The following is a 24,645-nucleotide window of genomic DNA, read 5'->3' as shown; positions in this document are numbered from 1 at the left end:
CTAAGAACCAGTGCGCACCTCATCTGGATACCTGTTTACTGATTTGTGTGTGGAGTAGACACACCAGGTGCGGCATTGTATGTCCCAGCACTTGAGCGATTTCGCAACACCCACTCTCCATTGCGCCGCTAACCTCTTTGCCTGGCTGGAAGTGAGTGCTTCACCTAAAAGTATCTGTGTGGGATAGCTTCTTTATTCAATAGCTCATTTAAATCCTGTCTTATTTGGGTTAACTGTGATGTACATTGAGGGTCATTGGGAGTTTGCATATGTGTACATTCTAAGTTACGCAATTGTTGGAGTAATAGATGGTAGTGTTGTAATTTTTTATTAGGATGGATTTCTGTTTTATAAACTCTCCTCGGATTATAGCTTTGTGGGCTTCCCAGACCAAATTAGGGGATGAGGAGGGGATTGCGTTATATTGAAAATAATCAGTGAGTGTAGGTGAGATTTTAGCTTTTATTTGGGGTTGTTAAGAGTAGTGCCAGGTAAAGTCTGTAAAAGGCTTGTTCTGCCAGGCCATGGGCAATAGTACCATGGAGTGGTCCAACCAAGGAGTTGGGAGGATCTCAGAGGTCTTTGCTAAGGGTATGCTCGTTTGGTCTATAAAACTGTGGTGAAACTGATTTTTTTTTACTGATTCATTATCAACATGGTCCTTAAATACATAAAATATTACAATATCCGGTTAAAAGTTCAATCAGATTCATTAACAGAACAAATAAAAATCACATATATAAATATATAAATAGTCTATAAAGAGAGTGGCTAGAGCACTTTTTTGTAAGAGAGAGTATTTTGTCAAGAGATCACAGAGGCTATAAGACGGGAGGTATTTCAATGTAAGAGTCCAACTGAGGAGGTAGTTACTATCAATACAGTAGATAACTTGCTTGTGTTTAAAGGGTCGGCTTTTTTTATTTATAAAACAGGGATGAAAGAGGATTTGTGAAGACTGAGCTTGATGGAATATGTATAGTTACCTATTTGCACTTTAAATGAAATAAAGTTTGTTCGCTATTAGTTAAAAAGACATTTACAACATTCCATGTAAATTTTACACTATCATTCAAAGCTGTGTGGGAGTCTAAACATTGCCACATTTCCAACATATATTTTCACTGACCCGATAGTTTGGCTGAATGGTATATACACTGTATTGCATAGGCTTTTTCATATGACAGTAGAAAGGTAAGTTTGTATTGCACTTGGTAGGCTCGTTAACATATTTAAGAAATAATATTATTCAAAACAAAAATATATATAATTATTACATATAAATAAATGTCAAATGAACAAAGCTTTAGCTGGTATATACAATTTATTTGTCTTGAACAAGCACCAACATCTGACAAACATTATGCATTAAGGCATCTGTGTTATTATACAGACCTAGACAAAAGCACATACAGGAGTCTCCAGCAATATTCTGCAGGACACATTTAAAGGGACAGTCAACACCAACATTGTTATTGTTTAAAAAGATAGATAGCACCTTTACTACCCATTCCCCAGCTTTGCACAACCAAGATTGTTATATTAAAATACTTTATAAACTTTAAACCTCTAAATTTCAGCCTGTTTCTAAGCCACTAAAGATAGCCTCTTATCAAATGCTTTTTTTTTTTAACTTTTAACAACAGGGGAGTGCTAGTTCATGTGAGCCATATAGATAACATTGTGAAAACGGCCGTGGGTTGTGGCCGACACTGCACTAATTGGATAAAATACAAGTCAATAGATAATAAATAAAAAGTCATGTGATCAGTTGGCTGTCAGAAAAGGCTTAGTTACAAGGTAATCACAGAGGTAAAAAGTGTATTACTATAACCATGTTGGCTATGCAAAATTGAGGAATGGGTAATAAAGCGCTTATCTATCTTTTTAAATAATAACACATTTTGAGATGACTGTCCCTTTAAGAGAACTATTGCTTTTAAAAAAACTCATGGCGAAAATGTCCTGCCTGGCTCATAAACACACAGTGGCCTAGATTTGGAGTTTTGCGGCCAAAGGGGTGCGTTAGCTACGCGTGCTTTTTTTTGGCCGCACCTTTTAAATACCGCTGGTATTTAGAGTTCACAGAAGGGCTGTGTTTTCAGTGCGTTAGGCTCCAAAAAGGGAGCGTAGAGCATAATTTACCGCCACTGCAACTCTAAATACCAGCGTTGCTTACGGATGTAGCCAGCTTCAAAAACGTGCTCGTGCACGATTCCCCCATAGGAAACAATGGGGCTGTTTGAGCTGAAAAAAAATCTAACACCTGCAAAAAAGCAGCGTTCAGCTCCTAACGCAGCCCCATTGTTTCCTATGGGGAAACACTTCCTATGTCTGCTCCTAACACCCTAACATGTACCCCGAGTCTAAACACCCCTAGCATTACACATATTAACCCCTAATCTGCCGCCCCCGCTATCGCTGACACCTGCATATTTTTTTTAACCCCTAATCTGCCGCTCCGTACACCGCCGCAACCTACGTTATCCCTATGAACCCCTAATCTGCTGCCCCTAACCCCCGCCAACCCCTATATTATATTTATTAACCCCTAATCTGCCGCCCCCAACGTCGCCTCCACCTACCTACAATTATTAACCCCTAATCTGCTGACCGGACCTCACCGATACTATAATAAATATATTAACCCCTAATCCGCCTCACTCCCGCCTCAATAAGAATAAGAAATATTATTAACCCCTAATCTGTCCTCCCTAACATCGCCGACACCTAACTTCACTTATTAACCCCTAATCTGCCGACCGGAACTCACCGCTACTATAATAAATGTATTAACCCCTAAAGCTAAGTCTAACCCTAACACTAACACCCCCCTAAATTAAATATAATTTAAATCTAACGAAATAAATTAACTCTTATTAAATAAATTATTCCTATTTAAAGCTAAATACTTACCTGAAAAATAAACCCTAATATAGCTACAATATAACGAATAATTATATTGTAGCTATTTTAGGATTAATATTTATTTTACAGGCAACTTTGTATTTATTTTAACCAGGTACAATAGCTATTAAATAGTTATTTACTATTTAATAGCTACCTAGTTAAAATAATTACAAAATAACCTGTAAAATAAATCCTAACCTAAGTTGCAATTAAACCTAACACTAAACTATCAATAAATTAATTAAATACAATACCTACAATTATCTACAATTAAACCTAACACTACACTATCAATAAATTAATTAAATACAATGCCTACAAATAAATACAATTAAATAAACTAACTAAAGTACAAAAAATAAAAAATAACTAAGTTACAAAAAATAAAAAAATATTTACAAACATTAGAAAAATATTAGAACAATTTTAAACTAATTACACCTACTCTAAGCCCCCTAATAAAATAACAAAGCCCCCCAAAATAAAAAAATGCCCTACCCTATTCTAAATTAAAAAAGTTCTAAGCTCTTTTACCTTACCAGCCCTGAAAAGGGCCATTTGCGGGGCATGCCCCAAAGAATTCAGCTCTTTTGCCTGTAAAAAAAACACATACAATACCCCCCCAACATTACAACCCACCACCCACATACCCCTAATCTAACCCAAACCCCCCTTAAATAAACCTAACACTAAGCCCCTGATTGGCTGATTCCATCAGCCAATCAGAATTTTCCTACCTTATTTCCGATTGGCTAATCCTATCAGCCAATCGGAATTCGAGGGACGTCATCTTGGATGACATCCCTTAAAGGAACCTTCATTCTTCAGTTGGACGTCGAACGAAGAGGATGGATCCGCGCCGGAGGTCTTCAAGATCAGCCGCTCGTCATCGGATGGAACAACATAGAAGATGCCGTTTGGATGAAGATGTTTGCCGGTCCGGATGTCCTCTTCTGCCCGGATAGGATGAAGATTTCTTCCCAAAGATGGACTTCTTCATTTGCCGCTTGGATCAAGACTTCAGCCGGAGGATGGACGTCACTCTTCAGCCGCTGCTTGGGCTTGAATGAAGACATCGGAGGCTCTTCTGGACCGATCGGTGAACCCGGTGTGGTGAATACAAGGTAGGGAGATCTTCAGGGGCTTAGTGTTAGGTTTATTTAAGGGGGGTTTGGGTTAGATTAGGGGTATGTGGGTGGTGGGTTGTAATGTTGGGGGGGTATTGTATGTGTTTTTTTTTTTTTTTTTTTTTTTTTTTTTATTTATTAATGTTTTTTATTAAATTTTTCACATTACAGGAAAAAAAAAAGTGCATTAAGGATTATACAATGTTTATAGGCATACATAACACTCTGAGATAACCTATTATAAACATTTCACGAGACTTAAGAATATTTGTGCAAAATAAGTACAATAACAACATAAAATAAACTCTTTGGTCAGTGCTTTCATATATTATTCGTAATGAAATACCAGTCGGGTAATAAGATTATTTATATAGGTGGAAGGACGGAAGGTTCTCCTGTCACATTGCTAGGAGGGGGATGGCAGGCTAGTAGATTTATACTGATCCCAATAAAATTGTACATCGTGAAAGAAATCAAGTTTTTGTTTTTTATAAAAACCGTACTTTTCTAGGAAAAATAATTCATCTGTTCTATTTATCCACATTTGTCTAGTGGGCGGTGTTATTGATTTCCACTGTCTGGCTATAATAGATTTGACACTGTTTAGTGCTATCTGAAAAACTACCTGTCTTATCTTACAATAATTACCAGGTTTCTGGTTAAATAGGATATGAGGCGCCAACAATGTATAATTTGGACTAAATAAGAATTTTCCTAATTTTTCAACCTCTGTCCATAAGGTATGGAGTTTACTACAGCCCCACCAGATATGTGTCATGTTGCCCACTTCACCACATCCACGCCAACAGGTTCCTAGGGAGCTGGGATATAAGTGTTTCAATCTGTGTGGCGTCAAGTACCATCTTGTAAGGATTTTAAAATTAAGTTCTAGTATATTAGCTGACCCTGAGGCTTTATGAGAGCGATAGAACATTTGTTTCCATTGCTTATGAGTCAAGTCTGCCTTAAGCTCTTGTTGCCACCTATCTACATATGTGGGTAGGGAGGTATACCTAAGCTTACTTAATAGCTTCCTAGTCTTTGATAGAGTGCCCCTGGTTGGGGTTGCGGTCAAGCATATGTTTTCAAAGTCTGTCGGCCTACGAAGAAAGTCATCTTTAAATGGGGATGTGTGTACTAAGTGTGTTAGCTGGGCATATTTCAGCCAATTTGCGTATATTCCCCCTGCAATGTCTCTTAGTTCTTCCTGTGTCTTTACTTTATTATTATTGACTAAGGTATAGATCGGTGTCGAGTAACCGAGTTCCCCACTTTTACTGTCTCCTATTTCTAACCCTCTTTTAAATTCAGCATTTGCAAATACCGGGGACATAGGTGATTTTATGGTCGATAGGCCCTTGTAACTCCCCAATATTTTATCCCAGTTCTGAAACACTTGTTTTAGCAAGTGGATTTTTTGGATTATTTGTGGTCTGTGTCTTTTGGATAGCCAGCATAAGGCCCCCACCCGCGGCGCCTTTAATATTTGTGAATCAAGTGATACCCATGCTTTAGAGTTGGTTCCCGTGTGCCACTCTATAACTCTTTGTAGTGTGACTGCATGATAGTATAACGTAATATTAGGTACTCCCAGCCCCCCTTCATCTAAGGAACGATATATGGTATTCTTTGATATTCTAGGTTTGTGTGTGCCCCAGATAAAGGAGTTTATACTATGTTGGAGTTTTTTGAGGAACGTGGGTGACAAATAAATTGGTGCCGCCTGAAAGAGGTACAGTACTCTAGGTAATATGTTCATCTTGATAGTTTGGATTCTACCCCACCAGGAAGTTTTATTCTTGGCCCATTTATGTAGGTCTGAATCTATATTTTTCAACAGTGCTGTGTAATTTAGGTCAAAAAGTTTTGAGTGTTGGGCTGTTATCTCAATTCCAAGGTATTTAATCGCATCCGATTTCCTTCTATATTCACAAATTCGCCCCAGATTATCAAGTACCTGGGGAGGTAGATTTAAATTAAGAATCTCTGATTTTTGGCCATTTATTAAGAAGTTTGAATATTCCCCGAATTTTTTAAATTCCTTTAGTAGATGAGGTATGGTCTTTTTGGGAGATGATAAAGATATTAACACGTCATCTGCAAACATATTTAATTTATAATCATTTTGCCCGATTTGTATGCCCTTGATGTTACTATTTTTTCTGATATGTGATGCCAGAACCTCCATTGTTATGATGAATAAAGCAGGGGACAGGGGGCAGCCCTGACGTGTTCCATTGCGGATGGAAAGGGGAAGGGACAGTATTCCATTAACTTTAACCATGGCTGTAGGGTCGGCATATAAACTAAAGATTCTATTAACCATTTTTTCTCCGAAACCTATATTTCGCAGTACTTTTTCCAGAAACTTCCAATTTAGCCTATCGAAAGCTTTTTCAGCATCCGTGGATATTAAAATTGATGGGATATCTTTAAGCTTTGCATAATCTATCAATTGGAGTACTCTGACCGTGTTATCCCGGGCTTCCCTGTTAGGGACAAATCCCGCTTGATCAACGTGTATTATCTCAGGGAGGATTTTATTGATTCTAGCCGACAGTATTTTAGAATATATCTTTAGATCCGAGTTTAGTAGTGAAATAGGTCTGTAATTACTGGTTAAATTTGTGGCTTTATTGGGTTTGGGGATTACTGTTATATGTGACAGAAGAAACTCTTTGGAAAATGTCCCTTGCTCATCGATTGAATTAAATAAAGTGGTAAGGTGGGGTGCTAGAGTGTCTTTAAACGTTTTATAGTATTTGTTGCTAAACCCATCCGGGCCAGGGCTTTTACCTGCAGGTAGGGAGTCTATTGCTGACATAACTTCCAAGGAGGTTATAGGTGTCTCCAAGGCTGCTTTTTTGTCTGGCTCTAGGGATGGGAGGTCAGCTTGGGTGATGTATCTTTCCATGAGTGTGTCTACATCTGGGGTGTGAGTTTTGGGAATGTTATATAACCCTTCATAATATTTCCTAAATGTCTCAGCTATCTTCTCACTATCTGATACCATATGTGTTCCGTCTATGGCTATTTCTCTAATGTGATTGTAGGATGATTTTTGTTTGAGAGTTCTAGCTAGGCAGGCACCAGCCTTGTTACTTTCCGTAAAGTAGATTTTACTGAGGTATAAAGCTCTTTTATGGGTCTCCTCCTGTAGGAGGTTTCTTAATTCTAGTCTCATCTCCTGTCTTTTCTTTGAGATGGTGGTGTCTGCTGGGTTAAGCTGATGTAGTCTATCGATGTCTTTTAATTTATTTAGCAGGGATCTGTATTTTTGTTGGTATATTTTTTTGAGGGAGGCCTGGATTTTGATGAATTCCCCCCGTAGTACCGCTTTGTGAGCGTCCCAAATAACTGTGGGGTTCTGTTGTTTGCAGATGTTGTGTGTGAAATACTCTTTCATAGCTGTTGCAATTTTCTTGACCACCTCAGGTTTGTGAAGTAGTGCTTCATCAAGGCGCCACAGGTAAGGGACCATCGGCATGGATGACCAAACCAGGTCCATGGTAACCATGGAGTGATCTGACCATGCATTTGGGACTATGTCCGTATTAGAAACCATTGGTATACTGTTCTGGTCTATTAATAGGTAGTCTATTCTCGAATAGACTTGTCTTGGGTGGGAAAAGAATGTATATTGGCGGTAATCTGGGTGTAAGGTGCGCCAAGCATCCATAAGGGTTAACTCCCATAGGTATTTGTCTATTTTAATAGAGTCTCTTCTAGACCTAGCCCCTCTAGGATGTGAGCTATCTAATTGTGGATCTAGTAACGTATTAAAATCTCCCCCTAATAAAACTGTACCTTTTTTAATATCCATTATTCTGTTTATCACTTTTCTTATAAAGGGGAGCTGTTTCTGATTCGGGCAATATATATTGGCCAGTGTCACCGGCCTATTATACAAAATACCCACCAAGATCACAAATCTACCTTCCGTGTCTACTTCCTTTTGGATGAGTTGGAATTTGATCTTTCTGTGTAATAGTATACCCACTCCTTTATTTTTTGAGTTTGCTGAACTGAAATACCCAGTAGGATATATATTAGAGCTACATCTCGGTTGCTTATTTATGTCAAAGTGGGTTTCCTGCATAAAAATTATATCCCCCTTGTGTCGTTTAAACCAATTAAGTGCCATTGACCTTTTGTTTGGGGAGTTCAAGCCTTTCACATTCTGTGAAAGAATTCTTAACTTATGAGCCGCCATTGGGGAATTTTAAATGACTTGTAGTAACAGAAAAAAGAAAGCATCAGAGTAATTTGGCTAGCTTGTAAGTAGACAACATAGTAAATTACAATTTTACAACTCACCCAAGGAGAACCCTCCATCCTGTGGAAGAAAATATGCATTAGATGATGTAGAGGACATGTAGCATAGAGAACAAAAGGACTGGTGTTTAAATTTCGCACTGACCTGGACAATAGAAAACAAAAACAAATAAGAACAAATTGACAATAACAAAACAAATTAACTTTTTGATCCATACTAATGGCGCTCCGCTCCAAAGGAACGTTCGAGCGGATCGCCAGCAGTAGTCCGCTGAATACAGCGTCTAGGGATCTGTGCGCTACAACTTGTAGCAGAGGGATCATGTGCTAGACATGACTCACAACTTGCATAGTAGCAATAATTAAACAGTAAACACAGCTAAACCAACATAAGTATTAAGGCATTCTATGCCAATAAGGGTCTATTATAGCCTAAGGATAAACAATAGGATTATCTGATACTGAAATTTCCTTCAGAATTGGGATCACTGTTCATTAGCAGTGCCTTTGTCCAACAAACTATCGATTATAGTTCAAGAGATGAGCTTAGTGGGAGCTCAAGTGGTGAGATTGCTGGAAGTATGCTCGGATGTCTTATCTCCTGCTCCTCTTTGGCGTTTTCTGTTTACTCTGACCCATGGTTGTCTTTGCTCTCTGGCACCAAGAGGGTTATAGGGATTGTCTTTCTCCTCTCTTGTTAGAGAGGGCAGGGATGGTTGGGCTATGCCGAGTTTAGAGCAGAAGTCTGTGATATCCTCAGGGCCCCGGTAAATGGCAATTTGGTTTTCTTTTTCTACACGTAGGCAGAAGGGGAACCCCCATCTATATTTGATACCTAAGTCCTGCAGGTGCAGGGTGAGATATCTGGCTTCTCTGCGTTTTATAAGCGTTTGTGGGCAAAGGTCAGGGTAAACTTGCAGGCTGCTTTCCTCAAATTGTGATTGTTTCGACTTTCTGGCTGCAACTAATATTTTTTCCTTATCTTCAAATTGGTGAAATCTGAGAATGACATCCCTTGGGGTAGCACCATCTTTTGGAAGTTGACGAAGGGCCCTATGTGCTCTGTCTAGTTGTAACTCTTGATCCTCCTGTGTATTAAGGAGGTGTTGAAAGAATCTTTGTAAAAAGGGACCCAGTTGGATTTGCGTAACCGTCTCCGGTATTCCCCTGATTCTTAGGTTCTGACGGCGCCCCCGGTTATCAAGATCCTCAATATGATCCTGCAGATAGTTAATAGTGGCTCCCTGGGCTTTGAGCTGTTCCGCCATATTTTCTGAATCAGTAGCAAGGGTGTCCGTTGTTTCTTCCAACTGTTCCACTCTGTGTCCTAGCTGTGAGATATCGGATTTTACTTCTGCCAGGCCCTCTTTAATAAGCTGGCTCACCTGGAGGATTAATTGCGAAAAGTCCTCTTTAGAGGGCAAAAGTTTAAGGTCAGCTTTGGTTATAGCGACTGTATCTTCTTCTGTTTGGTCCCCATTTTTAGAATTGGTAGATTGTGATGATGGGGTAGTTTCAGTATTTTCCGTGTCAAGCGTTTTGAAATAAGCGTTCATTTTGTTAGCTTTATCCGGTTTCCCAGATTTCCTAGCAGCCATGATGTTAATGCTCTGCCTGTGATTAAGCAGCGGGATCTTGCACTAGACAGGGTAGAAAAAAGTAGCAGAGAGGGGGTTGCAGAATTTAGGATGCACTTTTTAAACAGCTTATACACGTGGGCTCTTTAATATGTACTACCAAACATATAGTACTGAAGATTTATATCTTATGAGTTACAGTTCAGAAGCATGTAGTAGAAATGCAGCTTGAAGTTTATAAGAATTTGGTGTTTTAAACCATTTTTGTCAGTTCCTAATTCAGCTTAGGTGACTCTTGAAGATATTTTTATGACAAGTGACACTTTTTATCATCCTGGGCACCTAAGCCACTAACATGGTAACTTCTATAAGGTACTTGTGGGTTGAGTATTTATGCAGTCCGTTCCTCTTTATCCTTGAATATTAATACTTGTTACACTAGATGTTTCCCATGCTGTTGTTCCGGCAGTACAGCGAGGTCTGCGGCCTTGATATGTAAAATTTAGTGCTGCGTGCAAAGTACAGTCTGTGGTGCATTCTATAATAACTCCTCCACCCGTTGCCTGCTTTTATTATATCTGGGTTATATATGGGTTAACAAAGCGGGGTTCACTGATGGCCTTATTGGTGTTGTATGTATAACACCCTCAGCTATTTCCTTCATATGTAAAATGCCTGCAGTTCCGGAGTTTGGTAATGGCGCACTTACTTATTGCGCTCTCGTCGGGTCTCTCACCGGGGTTATAGTCGTCCGCTCTCGATCAGTGGGCTTCTGCTTAGTCCCTGGTCGCCTAGTGATGTTCCTCATTCGATGCCTTTGGCATAATGGATGTTATGCTGGTTCTCTGCGCTTCATTAAGGCCAGTTGTTAGCGGAGCTCCGGTCTCAAGCGGCCATTCTCTCGGCGCGCTAGCTCCGCCCCTGTATGTGTTTTTTTTACAGGGAAAAGAGCTGAATTATTTGGGGCATGCCCCGCAAATGGCCCTTTTCAGGGCTGGTAAGGTAAAAGAGCTTTGAAATTTTTTAATTTAGAATAGGGTAGGGCATTTTTTTATTTTGGGGGGCTTTGTTATTTTATTAGGGGGCTTAGAGTAGGTGTACTTAGTTTAAAATTGTTGTAATATTTTTCTAATGTTTGTAAATATTTTTTTATTTTTTGTACTTTAGTTAGTTTATTTAATTGTATTTATTTGTAGGTATTGTATGTAATTAATTTATTGATAGTGTAGTGTTAGGTTTAATTGTAGATAATTGTAGGTAGTTTATTTAATTTATTTATTGATAGTGTAGTGTTAGGTTTAATTGTAACTTAGGTTAGGATTTATTTTACAGGTAATTTTTAAATTATTTTAACTAGGTAGCTATTAAATAGTAAATAACTATTTAATAGCTATTGTACCTGGTTAAAATAAATACAAAGTTGCCTGTAAAATAAATATTAATCCTAAAATAGCTACAATATAATTATTCGTTATATTGTAGCTATATTAGGGTTTATTTTACAGGTAAGTATTTAGTTTTAAATAGGAATAATTTATTTAATAAGAGTTAATTTATTTTGTTAGATTTAAATTATATTTAACTTAGGGGGGTGTTAGTGTTAGGGTTAGACTTAGCTTTAGGGGTTAATACATTTATTATAGTAGCGGTGAGTTCCGGTCGGCAGATTAGGGGTTAATAAGTGAAGTTAGGTGTCGGCGATGTTAGGGAGGACAGATTAGGGGTTAATAATATTTCTTATAGGGTTATTGAGGCGGGAGTGAGGCGGATTAGGGGTTAATACATTTATTATAGTAGCGGTGAGGTCCGGTCGGCAGATTAGGGGTTAATAATTGTAGGTAGGTGTAGGCGACGTTGGGGGCGGCAGATTAGGGGTTAATAAATATAATATAGGGGTCGGCTGTGTTAGGGGCAGCAGATTAGGGGTACATAGGTATAATGTAGGTTGCGGCGGTGTACGGAGCGGCAGATTAGGGGTTAAAAAAAATATGCAGGTGTCAGCGATAGCGGGGGCGGCAGATTAGGGGTTAATAAATATTATGTAGGTGTCGGCAGTATTAGGGGCAGCAGATTAGGGGTACATAGGGATAACGTAGGTGGCGGCGGTGTGCGGTCGGCAGATTAGGGGTTAAAAAATTTTAATAGAGTGTCGGCGATGTGGGGGGGCCTCGGTTTAGGGGTACATAGGTAGTTTATGGGTGTTAGTGTACTTTAGAGCACAGTAGTTAAGAGCTTTATAAACCGGCGTTAGCCCAGAAAGCTCTTAACTACTGACTTTTTTCTGCGGCTGGAGTCTTGTCGTTAGATTTCTAACGCTCACTTCAGCCAAGACTCTAAATACCGGCGTTAGGAAGATCCCATTGAAAAGATAGGACACGCAAATGGCGTAGGGGGATCTGCGGTATGGAAAAGTCGCGGCTGCAAAGTGAGTGTTAGACCCTTACCTACACGACTCTAAATACCAGCGGTAGCCCAAAACCAGCGTTAGGAGCCTCTAACGCTGGTTTTGATGGCTAACGCCAAACTCTAAATCTAGCCGAGTATGCGGTATGTAGATATGTAGTGTCAGGTTGAAAGCACTGGAAGGCCACATTATGGGTGCTTTGGCCTTAGACTGGACAAACCTGCTTTACAGAATATTAAAGAATCAAGCATCCTTTACTTCTCAGCATCTCATTTTCATATGGTTTGTCACTAAATATCACAAAAGTAAAATGAGAACACTCAAAAGTTCATCATTTAGAAACTTGACATATTGTGAAAGCTGTGATATGAAAATATATTTGTATTTTTTCTAATTAATCATGAGCACTCATAACGCCCATGTTGATTCCTTTCTTGACATTGTCACTCCATGGTTATTGTCCAAACAGTGGCAGTTCCTTAAACCGTATAATGGGGGGACAAACACCCTTTGGTGGAAATGCAGGTGTTTGATAGTTTTGGTAGAGGTATGCTTAAGGGTGTTCCATGAGTAGGAGGAGGTTTTCTGAGGAAAGAGGTGGCCTAGGGTTAGGGTTAGGCAGTTGTGGGACTTAGCTAAAAGGACAGGAACAGGAAGCAGTCATTTATACATTTATACCTTTTTTACCCTTCTCAGCCCAAGGTTCAGTCTGAGGCCCCTTGCTTGTCTCAGTACACATTTTCTCAATCAGAATGTACAAAGTTCCTTGCTTTTGCACTTTAACTTAAATATAAAAATTCTTAAATACAATACAATTTACATATATAGTAAAACATTTTTAAAATGATTGAAGACTGTAACATTTTATGTTTTTGTTCCCTTAGCGGTAACAGAGTATTTTGACAAGATCAGCACTTACTATAAAAAATCTTTATCTGCCGAGGAAAGGGCAAATAATGTTACTCCCACAATACGTACAGTTGCCAAAACCAGGAAAACCATTCTTACTGAATTAAGTAAATTGGATGCAAAGGACAAACAGAATTTAGACAAACTAAACAAAATGAAATCTCTTAGCATCAGCAAAATGAATGAAATGGTAAGGTTTATTCTGCATATTGTTCTGTATAATATATTTTCATAAACATTTTTGTGGAAAACAAAATGAATTATTTCAACTTTGTTACCAGCAATACCTTGAGATAATAGGATCTTAAACATTAAAAATGTAAATGTGTTCCATAAATATGAGCTAATAATGTTGAGATGTAACATTATGGTCATGCGTACAGGCCCATTATGGACCTTTAATGGGACCAAAAAATGAAAATCATCAGTGAGATAGAGAAAGCAATTTAAAAAAAAAAAAAAGTTTTCTTCTTTTATCAAATGTACTTTTGTACTCTTAGTATCCTTTATTATTATCATTATTATTATTATTCATTTGAATAGCGCTACGTAGTGCTGGGTATAGAGATAAGGGTATACAATGACAAAAATGTGTGATAACATACATAAGACATAACAGACTAAACAAAACTAGTACAGATGGAGGAGGGTTGTGCTTGGAAGAGCTTATAGCCTACGGAATGCAGAGACAAAAAGCTTGGGGTTGCTTGTCATGTGGATTGTAATTGCAGCAGTGAGTCAAGATTTATAAGGCAGTTCAAGATTTATTTAGCATAGGATGGAAAAACTGCAGGAGGAGAGAGGGTAAGCCTCTCTGAATAGGTGTGTTTTCAAAGAGTATCTGAAGATATACAAGGTTGGAAACAGTCTGATGGAGCAAAGAAGAGAGTTCCAGAGGACAGAGACGTAGGTCAGAAGCTGATTGAAAAGGATGGGTCGGGTAGTATTAGAAGATAAGAGAGGAAATATAGGGCTAGATTACAAGTGGCACGATATTTAGCGTTTCTACTCGAGCAATGCATTTGCTAGAAGTATATTTTTGCACACGTCGGGTAGTACATGTATTACAAGTTGAAAGTAAAATGTTTTCCCCACGAGAGATAACCCGATGGCCAGAATAAGTTGAACTTTAAATATTGTGACCACGGTAACGTATTCCCCCATAGACTTCAATGAAGCATGAAAAGTGGGGAAAAAACACCCTACCCTGATGTAAATTGGCGACTTAGGTGGATGAGTCTAGCCAAAGCATTCGTGATAGATTGGAGGGAGGAGAGGCTGTGTTTGGGAAGGCCATTTAGAAGTAGACTGCAGTAGTCAATGCGTGACAAAGTTCGGGAATTAATTAGTATTTTGTAGTCTCTTGTTGAAGAGAAGCCTTAAGAGCTTGGACGTCTGGAGTACTTTATGGCAGCAGTGTTGCATCAATGTTTTAAGCAATGCCAATTTTTATCACTATATTGTTCAAAAGCTGCTGCTATATAGTGCTCGAGACACATGTGTGTTCCTGAGCCTACCTGTGTATGCCCTTCAACAAGGATACAAAGAGAACAAAGTCCATTTTAAAATTGAAGTACATTGGAACATTTTGTAAGAATTCTTGCTCTTTCTGAATTTTAAAATCTTTATTTTCTTTAAAGGAACTCAAACGTGTTCATGATTCAGATAGAGCTTGCAGTTTTAAGGGACTTTCCAATTGTCTTCTATTATCACATTATGTACAGTGTTTTTACATGTACACTTTCTGATGTTAAACACACAGTTATATACAACAATAGTGCAATAATAAAATGCTCTAACATATTAGAGCATTTACTTTTTGCCCTAACACGTCCATTTAAGGCACTAGTAAATGATAGAGAAGAAAATCCCTGATCTTTTATCTGCAGTATGACAAATATAAATTGAATTAATTATATGTTGCTAAATTAAGCCTGAAACATATTTTGCATTGCTTTCTTTGTGTGCAGGTATGTGGAACAGTATGGGATTTTCCATGTAATATTGCACCTTGTGGTGGAGCGCTTTGCAAAGATAAGTTTGGAAACAGAAAGTGTGGTGGACCCAATTGTAATGGGGCTCTTCCGTTGGCCAAAGATGCACTGAAAAAAGCAAGAGAAACAGATATTGCATTAAGTAATATGACCATTCATCTGCTTGAAGCTGAAAAACAGGTAATTTGAATAGAAAACATTGACAATACATTTACTAACAGCAGGCTGTATTTTTAATTAATTGCAATCATGCTTACTTCATACTTATTGGAAGGCAAATTCTTCACCTTCACCAGAATATACCGGGGTGTATATTCCTATTTCCTAAATGTGTTTATTAATTGATTAACTTAGTTGATAAATACATTTTAAAATTCGAAGCCATCTCGATCCTGTGTGTCCTGTATTTCAGGTTTGCTAAATTTTTTTTAACACAGAACAGAACTCGTATCATGTCTGCTGCACATCGATAAATGCAGACAGCATACGCTCCTGAATCTTTAATGTATGTGTTCATATTTTGAACAAAAGGTTGTAACAGACTGTCTACATAAGTAGCAAGGGGTTGTAAGATACAGTTTACTGCAGATACAATGGGATGTCCTGGTGGTTTTCTTAGGTCCTTATGGATTTTTGGCAAGGTATAGAAGATTGGTGTCTTTGGGTAGTAGATTAAGGAGATGTGATCAAATCCCTTAAAAATCTAGAAATAAAAACCAATAATGTGCTATTGACCTTGGATGTCACTAGCTTTTACACGGTTATCCCCCACCCTGAAGGCCTGGCAGCGATCAGAAGACAAATTCTGAAATACCCCTATATAGGGCTACCTATGGAATTCATTTTGGACATACTGGAGATTTTCCTCAGAAAGAACTACTTCTGGTATAAACGACAATTCTATCTACAATTGATGGGGACAGTGATGTGGTCCAGCATGGCCCCATCATACGCTAACCTATTCATGTCAGAGTTTGAGAATAACGGGAATGAGTGCTTCAATAGACCAGAGATCTTATATTTTAAAAGATATATAGATGATCTGCTGATTATCTGGAGGGACAACGAAGAAAAACTACAAAGATGGTTCGATGAATTGAACAGCGAGCACACTACCCTGAAATTAAAAATGAACTACAGTAAAACAGAAATAGAATTCCTAGCCCTGAAAATATATAAGGATAACAACAAACTGGGTAAAACCCTATATAGAAAACTGACCGACAGGAACTCACTCCTAGAAGCTTCAAGCTGCCACCCCCAGCACTTAAAAAGGCGCTTCCAAAGTCACAATTCTATTGGGTACGGAGGAACAACACGAATACTGAACAGGGAGAAATCCAAACCGAAGAAATGAGACAGCACTTTATTGAAAGGGGCTACCTTAACAAATTGTTACAACAACACATCTCAATGTTTAAAAAAGGCATCATTGGAGATACACCAGAAGAGGATAACAAGAAAGAGAAAATGACTATGACTACCACCTATACAGCGGACAAGAATAAGTTCTCCACTATACTGTGAAATAACTGGGAGATACTAAGATCAGACGAGACACTCCCTTTCAAATTGATGGATGTACCTAGAATAGGTTTTAAAAAAGGAAAGTCACTCAAAGATATACTACAAAATACTGATCCCGTAAACTGCTATAGCTCCAAAACATGGTTAGAAGGGAACAAACCAGGCTGTTATAAATGCAGCGGATGCACTACCTGCAATGGACAACAAGCTGGGAAATTCTTTCACCACCCAAGGCACAAAAATAATTATCTCCATAATCATAGGATGACCTATACAACCAAGTATATAGTCTACTTACTGTTTTGTCTGTGTAGCTTGTTTTACGTCAGCAAAACGAGCAACGACTTAAGAACCAGAATGGCGAATCATAGAAGTCCTATACGTACAGCGATTAAGAACCAAGACACGGACCAGCCGGTGGCCAGACACAATGTAGCAGACTTGCGCTACACCATCATTGATCACGGGCCACCCCTACCAAGGGGAGGAGATCACAATAAAATACTGTTGCAAAGGGAAGCGAGATGGACATTTGAGCTTGAAACTCTGAGCCCTAAGGGTTTGAATACAAAAATTGAATGGCATAGCTTCATGTAGCTATAGCAATTTGTATTCTGGGTAGTACACCCTAGCATACTGTTTATTCCTGTGTTTATTCCCTTGTGTTCCCCCTGTAAATTGTCTCCCTTTGTCTTTTCTGACTTTACCCTGTTTTTTCGCTTGTGTATTACCTATGTTTTTTCCCCCTGTTACTTTTTTCCCCCCTCTACAGTCTGCTCCTCTGTCTATGAGTCGTATTATGTCATTCTCTTTTGTCTAAGTGTTATACTATGTCACTGTCATTTGTTTTATTGCTCATTTTAATTTTTATTTTTTTGCTCTTTAGTCTGTGCTTCTACTATGTGTTTTCTTTTTCTCTTTTTCTTCTCTTTTTTTCCCTTTTTTTTCTTCTTTTTCTTTATATTATGTTGATAGCAGACTTATGTAATTTGCCCGCATAGTATTTTACCGTTAGTCATTATACTTTTGCTTATGGCCATAGAAGTTGCCGTTGTATTTATAAATACCTCAGCAGTCCGCCCATATTAAGTTGTAGTTGTTGATCATGGATATATAGTGTTAGCATAAGAGCAACATTGTTTTTATCTAATTAGCCACGTTTGTTTAGTTTAAATTAGTTTGGCTGGTTACTAAGGCTACGGACGACACCCCTAGTGACTCATGCTATGCGCCTTATGCTTCCAGCTGATTCATATCACTTGATTATGATTAGTAGGTGGATTTATTTCCCACATGTGTATATATAGAGGTTGCTGTTATTCACTTTCTTGTTATCTCTGAGGAAGGAGGTAATACTCCGAAACGTCACACCTTGTGGGATTAAAAGATATCCTTTATTTAAATACCGGTGAGTGTCTGCTTCTTTTTGTTGTGTATGCTTTGCCTGCTGCAACACCCCGGTCAAAGATTTGTGAGTGCCGTACTCTGCCTGGAATTATATATATACATAAATATAAATTATATATATATATATATATATCATATCCAATCAGAAAAAGAAGAAAAAAGATGAAGAATAAGGAAAAGTAATAGGATTCCTTAGCCAGCACATTCCATTGTTATTACAGTATAATTAAATCAGAGATTCAGCACCTGAGGGAATATAAAAAAAAACACAGCAAAGACAATGAATCAGAATGCACAAGTATTACACAAAATATATAAATTTATTAACTACCTTAGTCTAAAACCTATACATTTACCTGTTACCCCTAAATATATTAAAATTACAAAACTATGGCCATGGCAGAGAGGAACTTAAAATGAGACGTCTATAATATGCATTTACTCATCATTAATAAGAATCATATCAATGTAAAGCCCAGATAATACATTTAGGCCTGTACAAATACTTAGTTGCAACACAGACATAAGTCATGGGTAATACTTATAATTATAATGTAGATACTTGATTCCAAATAGCAAGCATGCATGTCAAATACAGACGTAAAAGTCCAGCAATATTCAACAGTGATTTCTAATGCACATTTGGATGGAGCAACATTTAAGCTCTTGTAATAAGCGGTTAGATGCAGGTTAATAACTTGTTATGGCAGGCAGTGTATGCAAGTTAGTTGCAGCAAAAAGTAGCGGAATAACAGTCCCATAATGAGGTCACATACAGAGGGAAGACAGTACGCTGGCCACAAATCTATGCATGTAGTTCACTGATACGCTGTGAAGAAGCCGCACCAGAAGTTCCTAACGGCAAAACACGTGTCGCGTGTTTGATATGACTTGGGGTGGACCGCCCGAGTAAAAGTGGAGTCTGCTAAGATACAAACCAGCCTGGAGAGAAGGCAAGGACAGCCAGCATTACAGGTTGTATGGAGACAACATTTGCAGGACTTCAAACAGCATGTTGGCAATATACGTTGGAATAAAAACCATTTGGGAAGTGGTGAGATCTGGAAAAGGGACCCTTGGGCGAGAGTATAGCTCTCAGTAGGAGTTCCCCTGAATAACTACATGCATACTTCACCCCACTGTGAGTTTAATTTCTTCTACTGGCTGTGTTTACTTAGGCTGTTCAATAGCTGAGACTCCAGTATCAAAACTTTCAGTATAGGTTGGGATACCACAAGCTATTTCAAAGGCCAAAATAGGGGTAAAGGAGCTACTTGTAAACAATTGAATACACTCCAGCAGGTAAAATGGACCATTGGGAACAATTTAAATGGGAGATTTTTTTTTTGGGTGAACTGTCCGTTTAAATTTGGACAGACTTGTTGGGCCTATGGTTTTATCTGTTGTCAGAATCTATGTTTCTATATCTATGTTTCTATGAACATATATTCTACAGCGTTAATTTACAACACTAAACACTGAACAGCCATATTTGATGAATCTAATGAATACTAATTTAGTTGGCAAAATTACCATTTATATTATGTATCTTGTAGCTATGTAAAGTAAATATGTAAATAACTAATTGCATATTGCAATTCGTTATATGCATCAGACTACTATTAACCCTTTAAGTGCACATGACTACATGTAGTCATCATCCACACATTGTATTTAGCGAGGATGACGAAAACGTGACATCATCGGGGAGTGATTTCAGAACTCATTGTGGGTCCCCCTGCACTTGAACTGAATCTCTGGTGGTCTAAGGATCCAGCATCGCCCAGGGAATCTGGGGTATGCGGGTGGCTTCAATTTAATAAAATTATCACAAATTAAAATATATTCTTATTACAATTGTTATTTTAGTCAGTAGTCATTAAAATTCCAATTTAGATCCCATAAAAATCCAAAAATATATTGTTTTAAACAAAACTAGCAAATATTGTTTTTCAGATTGATGCTGTTAAACAGTTGGCAGAAGACACCAAGTTGAAAGCATCAAAATTAAATAAAACCCTAAGCAAAGCTATAATCCGAATGGAACCAGACAAAAATCGTACAAGAGAATTGATCAAGCATGTTAAAGATTTTCTCTTAGGTATGTATTCTTTAATTTTGCATTTATATTTAATACATTTGGAACAATATATGTATAATGTACAATTGTAGCTATGAAATCATTTGTTTGAACAAAGAAGCAGGATGCAAAATCTCATTTTCTGCCAGTTACACAGAGTAAAATACAAATTATTGATTTAACTCCCACTGTACCTATACTACATAAATGACTTTCAAACCAATTTTATCTGTAGCACATTGAAAAAATACTGAACTCTTTCTGGCACTAAGATAAAAAATCTGCAGTAATTACAACAAAACAAAATAAAAACAAAATAAAAAGAATTTCAACATAATTTTTTTTAAAAAAACATTTAACCTCCTTCCCTTTATACGGGTAACACACAGTGCAGTGGTTTAACCATATTTTGTTGTCTCTTTAAAAATAATTATAAAAAACATATTTTGACAACAGCAAATAACCAGTCTGATTATTTTTTCACGAAGTGTTTAATTCACGTGTTGGACATTGGCTTTCTATTTGTACTATCAGTGGTAGAGAACTAGAAGGTCAGATACAAGCAGAGGCAACCTATACACAAACTAAACAATCTGTAGATTATATGCTCTTCACAGTAGGGTCTTCACCTTCTGTATTGATTTGTTTTGCTTAGTCTGCTTTATGTATATCCATAGGAACAGATTTTGGTAATAATAATAATACTCTTCTCTAGCACTCCGCTGGAGACAATTTCTTAGCGAAGAAACCACACGGATGCAAGGAACCATCAGGCGTAGGACGTTGATACAAGAGGGCACCTACTCCAGTCTCAGACGCATCGACCTCAAGAATGAAAGGCAGGACAGGGTTAGGATGAGCCAGAACTGGAGCGGCAGCAAAGGCAGTCTTAAGACTATCAAAGGCCTTAATGGCAGTAGGTGACCAATGGAGTGGATCATTCTCTTTACGGGTCATGTCTGTGATAGGTTTGACCAAGGAAGAAACGTTTTTAATAAACTTTCTATAGTAATTGGCGAACCCCAAAAAACGTTGAATAGACCGAAGACCAACTGGGCGAGGCCACTGCAGAACTGCAGATAACTTGTCAGGATCCATGGAGATCCCTGCAACGGAGATAACATAACCTAGGAAGGTTACTTGAGTCTGATGGAACTCACATTTCTCAAGTTTACAAAACAGGTCGTTCTCACGTAGTCTCTGAATAACCCGTGTAACATCAGAACGATGAGCCTCAAGTGTGTCCCCCGCAACAGAGCATCAACAACATGCTCCTCCATAGCATAATTCTCTGCAACAGACAGAGGGTAAACCCGACCCCGAGGAGGAATGGCTCCGGGTTGCAGGTTTATTGCACAATCGTAAGACCGGTGAGGAAGCAATGTACCGGCACGCACCTTGTCAAAAACGTCTAGGAACTCTCAGTACTCCTCTGGCAATTGAGATAACAAAGAAGTGCACAAGACTTTAACTGGTTTCTAAAGACAAGTGGAAATACATTGCGGAGACCACAACAAAATTTCGGACCTGCGCCAGTCGAGACTAAGATTGTGCTTTTGGAGCCAGGGATAACCCAGAACAACCGGAAAATGCAGAGAGTTTATCACCTGGAACTGGAGGGTTTTAAAATGGAGAGCCCCAACAGCCATGGATAACAGAGCAGTTTTGTGAGTAACGAGTGCGGGCTGAAGAGGCCTGCAATCAATGGCCTCAATAGCAAGCGGAACGGACTGAGGCAAAACAGGAATAGAGTGCTTTGATACAAAAGCACTGTCAATAAAATAGCCTGCAGCACCGGAGTCAACAAGAGCCTGGGTGACTATGGAGGAGTCCACCCAGGAAAGAACAACCGTGACCAAAGGTTTCTCCTTTAGCAGTTCCGGGGACAAGGCCCCTGACAGAACCTTAGGTGTGAGCGTTTCCCGGCCATGTAGGACAAGTCTTCAAAAGGTGGCCCTGTAACTCACAATAGAGGCAGAGCCCCTCCCTACTCCTTGAAAGAGGGCCTCTCACTTAGTCTGATGTCAATTAGGATCAAAAAAGACACCAATGCCTCGAGATCTTCTGGTAAATATCTGGCAGCAGCTTTGTCTTTAATCACATCAGAGAGCCCATGAAAGAAGGCGGCAACAAGGGCTTCATTGTTCCAACCTACCTCTGCGGCAAGCGTATGGAACTCAATAGCATACTGAGCAACAGATCTTGTACCTTGCTGAATGGACATGAGTCGTTAAGCAGCAGAGGAGGAGAGAGCCGGAACATCAAATACCCTTTGAAAGGAGGCCACAAATTCAGGGTAATTTGAAATCACTTGTTTATTAGTCTCCCACAAGGAATTAGCCCAGCCAAGAGCTGTGTCAGAGAGTAACGCAATGAGAAATCTTAGCTCTGTCAGAGGGAAACGCCTGAGGTAACATCTCAGAGTAAATGCCCACCTGGTTCAAAAACCCTCTGCACTGATTAGGATCGCCTCCATAATGCTGAGGTAGAGGTGCAGAACCGGACATGCTCCTGGTAGGACTAGGTGCAGCAGCGGAAACAGGAGCAGCTATAACTTGCGGGAAACTTTGGTCCAAATGTGCAGTGTGAGTCAGCAGGGTTTGCAGGGCTAGTGCAAATTGATCCAAGCAGTGATCCTGTTCATCCATCTTGGAAATTATGGCAGGTAAAGGTGGATTATTAGCACCATCAGGATTCATGGCCCTTGCGTAATGTCAGGGTGCCAGGACTGAGATCAGACTGAAACGAGAAGTGCAAAAATAATCACATCTTTATTAATAGAAAAAAATAATAAAAAGTCCACAATTCAAATAACAAGCCAGGAATCAAAACCAGAGCTGGTAGTCAGATGAGCAGAGTCAGGAGCCAAACCGAATAGTCAGACGAGCCGAGTCAGGAGCCAAAGTGAGTAGTCAGACGAGCCGGAATCAGGAACAAAGAGAACAGCAGTGTCAGGAGCAAGCAGGGAACAGGAACCAGGAGGGATGTCAGACAGCCAGGAAATACACAGGAGCTCTCACAAACAGGTCTGAGACAACGCAAGGGCAAAGCATACTGAACAGAGGCCCTTTGACATCACAATTCTGAGACTGCATCCTGTCTCACACTGATGATGAACACCAGTCTGGCCATAAAAGGAAGTGCAGGAAATGAGCAGCATCACACAGTATGCACCAGAGTCAGCAAGAGAGGTGAGTAAAATGGCTGCCAGCAGCACATGGCAAACAAAACAGGGAAAAAACCCTGACACTAATAAGTTACTACAAATTTTCAAATCAGCCAATAGGATTTCAGTAGCTCTCATTTTATTTGCTGATTTGAAAATATCAGCCAATATGAATGTAAGGCACCCGATTTTTAATCATGTACCTTGAAATTCAATCCTCAGTGTGCGGCGTTGATCGTACAAAGAGGAACTCCACGCTGGTTGGCTCCGCAGTCACCGGTCTTGTTCCACGGTCACCTACGCTCCGCGTCGCCTTGGTCCTGGATGAAGGTAGAAGAGGTCTCCACACTGGAAGAAGATGTTGCTGCCTCCAAGAAGATTTCACAGCCTGGAAGAGGACCTTTTCTTCAAGAACGGGGAGAACATATTTGGGTCTTGGGCTTTTTTTATTTTTTTGGGGTGGTTTTTGTTTTTAGATTAGGGTTCTTTTGGGCTGTAAAAGAGCTGAATGTCCTTTTAAGGGCAATGCCCATACAAATGCCCATTTATGGGGCAATGGGTAGTTTAGGTTTTTTTAGTGTTAATTTTTTTATTTTGGGGGTTTGGTGGGTGGGGGATTTTACTGTTGGGGGGGACTTAGTATTTTTTAAATGTAAAATAGTTGTTTAACTTAGGGCAATGCCCTACAAAAGGCTATTTTTAAGGGCTATTGGTAGTTTAGTTTAGATTAGGTGATGTTTTTATTCTGTGGGGGCTTTTTTGTTTTTATAGGGATTAGGTTTAATTTTTTTATTTTTGATAATTTGGTTTGTTTTTTTAATGTAATGTTAGACTTTTTAATTTTTTGTAATTTTAGATAAATGTTATCTTAGTTTTTTTTTTAAAGTAATCTTATGTTTTTTATTTTAGTTGTAATTTAGTATTTAAATTAATGTAATTGAGGTTAATTTATAGGGTTTAGGTTAGTGGGCTTTGTAATTAAATTAGTTATTTGCATTGTGGGGGGTTGGCGGTTTAGGGGTTAATAGTGTAATTAGCTTTATTGCATTGTGGGGAGTTCTGGGGAGTTGGCGGTTTAGGGGTTAATAGTTTAATTAGGTATATTGCATTGTAGCGGTTTATTATTAGTTGTGATGTGGGGGGATTGTGGATATAGGGGTTTTGACGTGTCTGGTTTATTTTTGGGAGGTGTGTTAGACTTTTACGGGATAAAGTCACTGGCGACTCCAGAAATGTGTATTTACTCACATTTCTGGACATCACTAGTTT

At 38.8% G+C, this 24,645-nt stretch overlaps 1 protein-coding gene across 1 annotated transcript in view; it reads left to right on the top strand.

Annotated features, from left to right (window-relative positions):
- Window positions 1–24,645, top strand: part of LOC128662698 (laminin subunit beta-4-like) — a 315,199-nt gene that overhangs the window by 221,290 nt on the left and 69,264 nt on the right. The window contains exons 28-30 of the mRNA XM_053716585.1: window positions 13,178–13,392; window positions 15,173–15,376; window positions 20,087–20,231. Coding sequence (XP_053572560.1) covers window positions 13,178–13,392; window positions 15,173–15,376; window positions 20,087–20,231 — 564 coding nt within the window. The remainder of the gene's footprint in view (window positions 1–13,177; window positions 13,393–15,172; window positions 15,377–20,086; window positions 20,232–24,645) is intronic.

This window comes from Bombina bombina, chromosome 6 (genome assembly GCF_027579735.1).
Source record: "Bombina bombina isolate aBomBom1 chromosome 6, aBomBom1.pri, whole genome shotgun sequence".
Classification (NCBI taxonomy): Eukaryota; Metazoa; Chordata; class Amphibia; order Anura; family Bombinatoridae; genus Bombina; species Bombina bombina.
The sequence above is the reverse complement of the archived record's forward strand: the minus strand, read 5'-3'. Positions and strand labels throughout refer to the sequence as shown.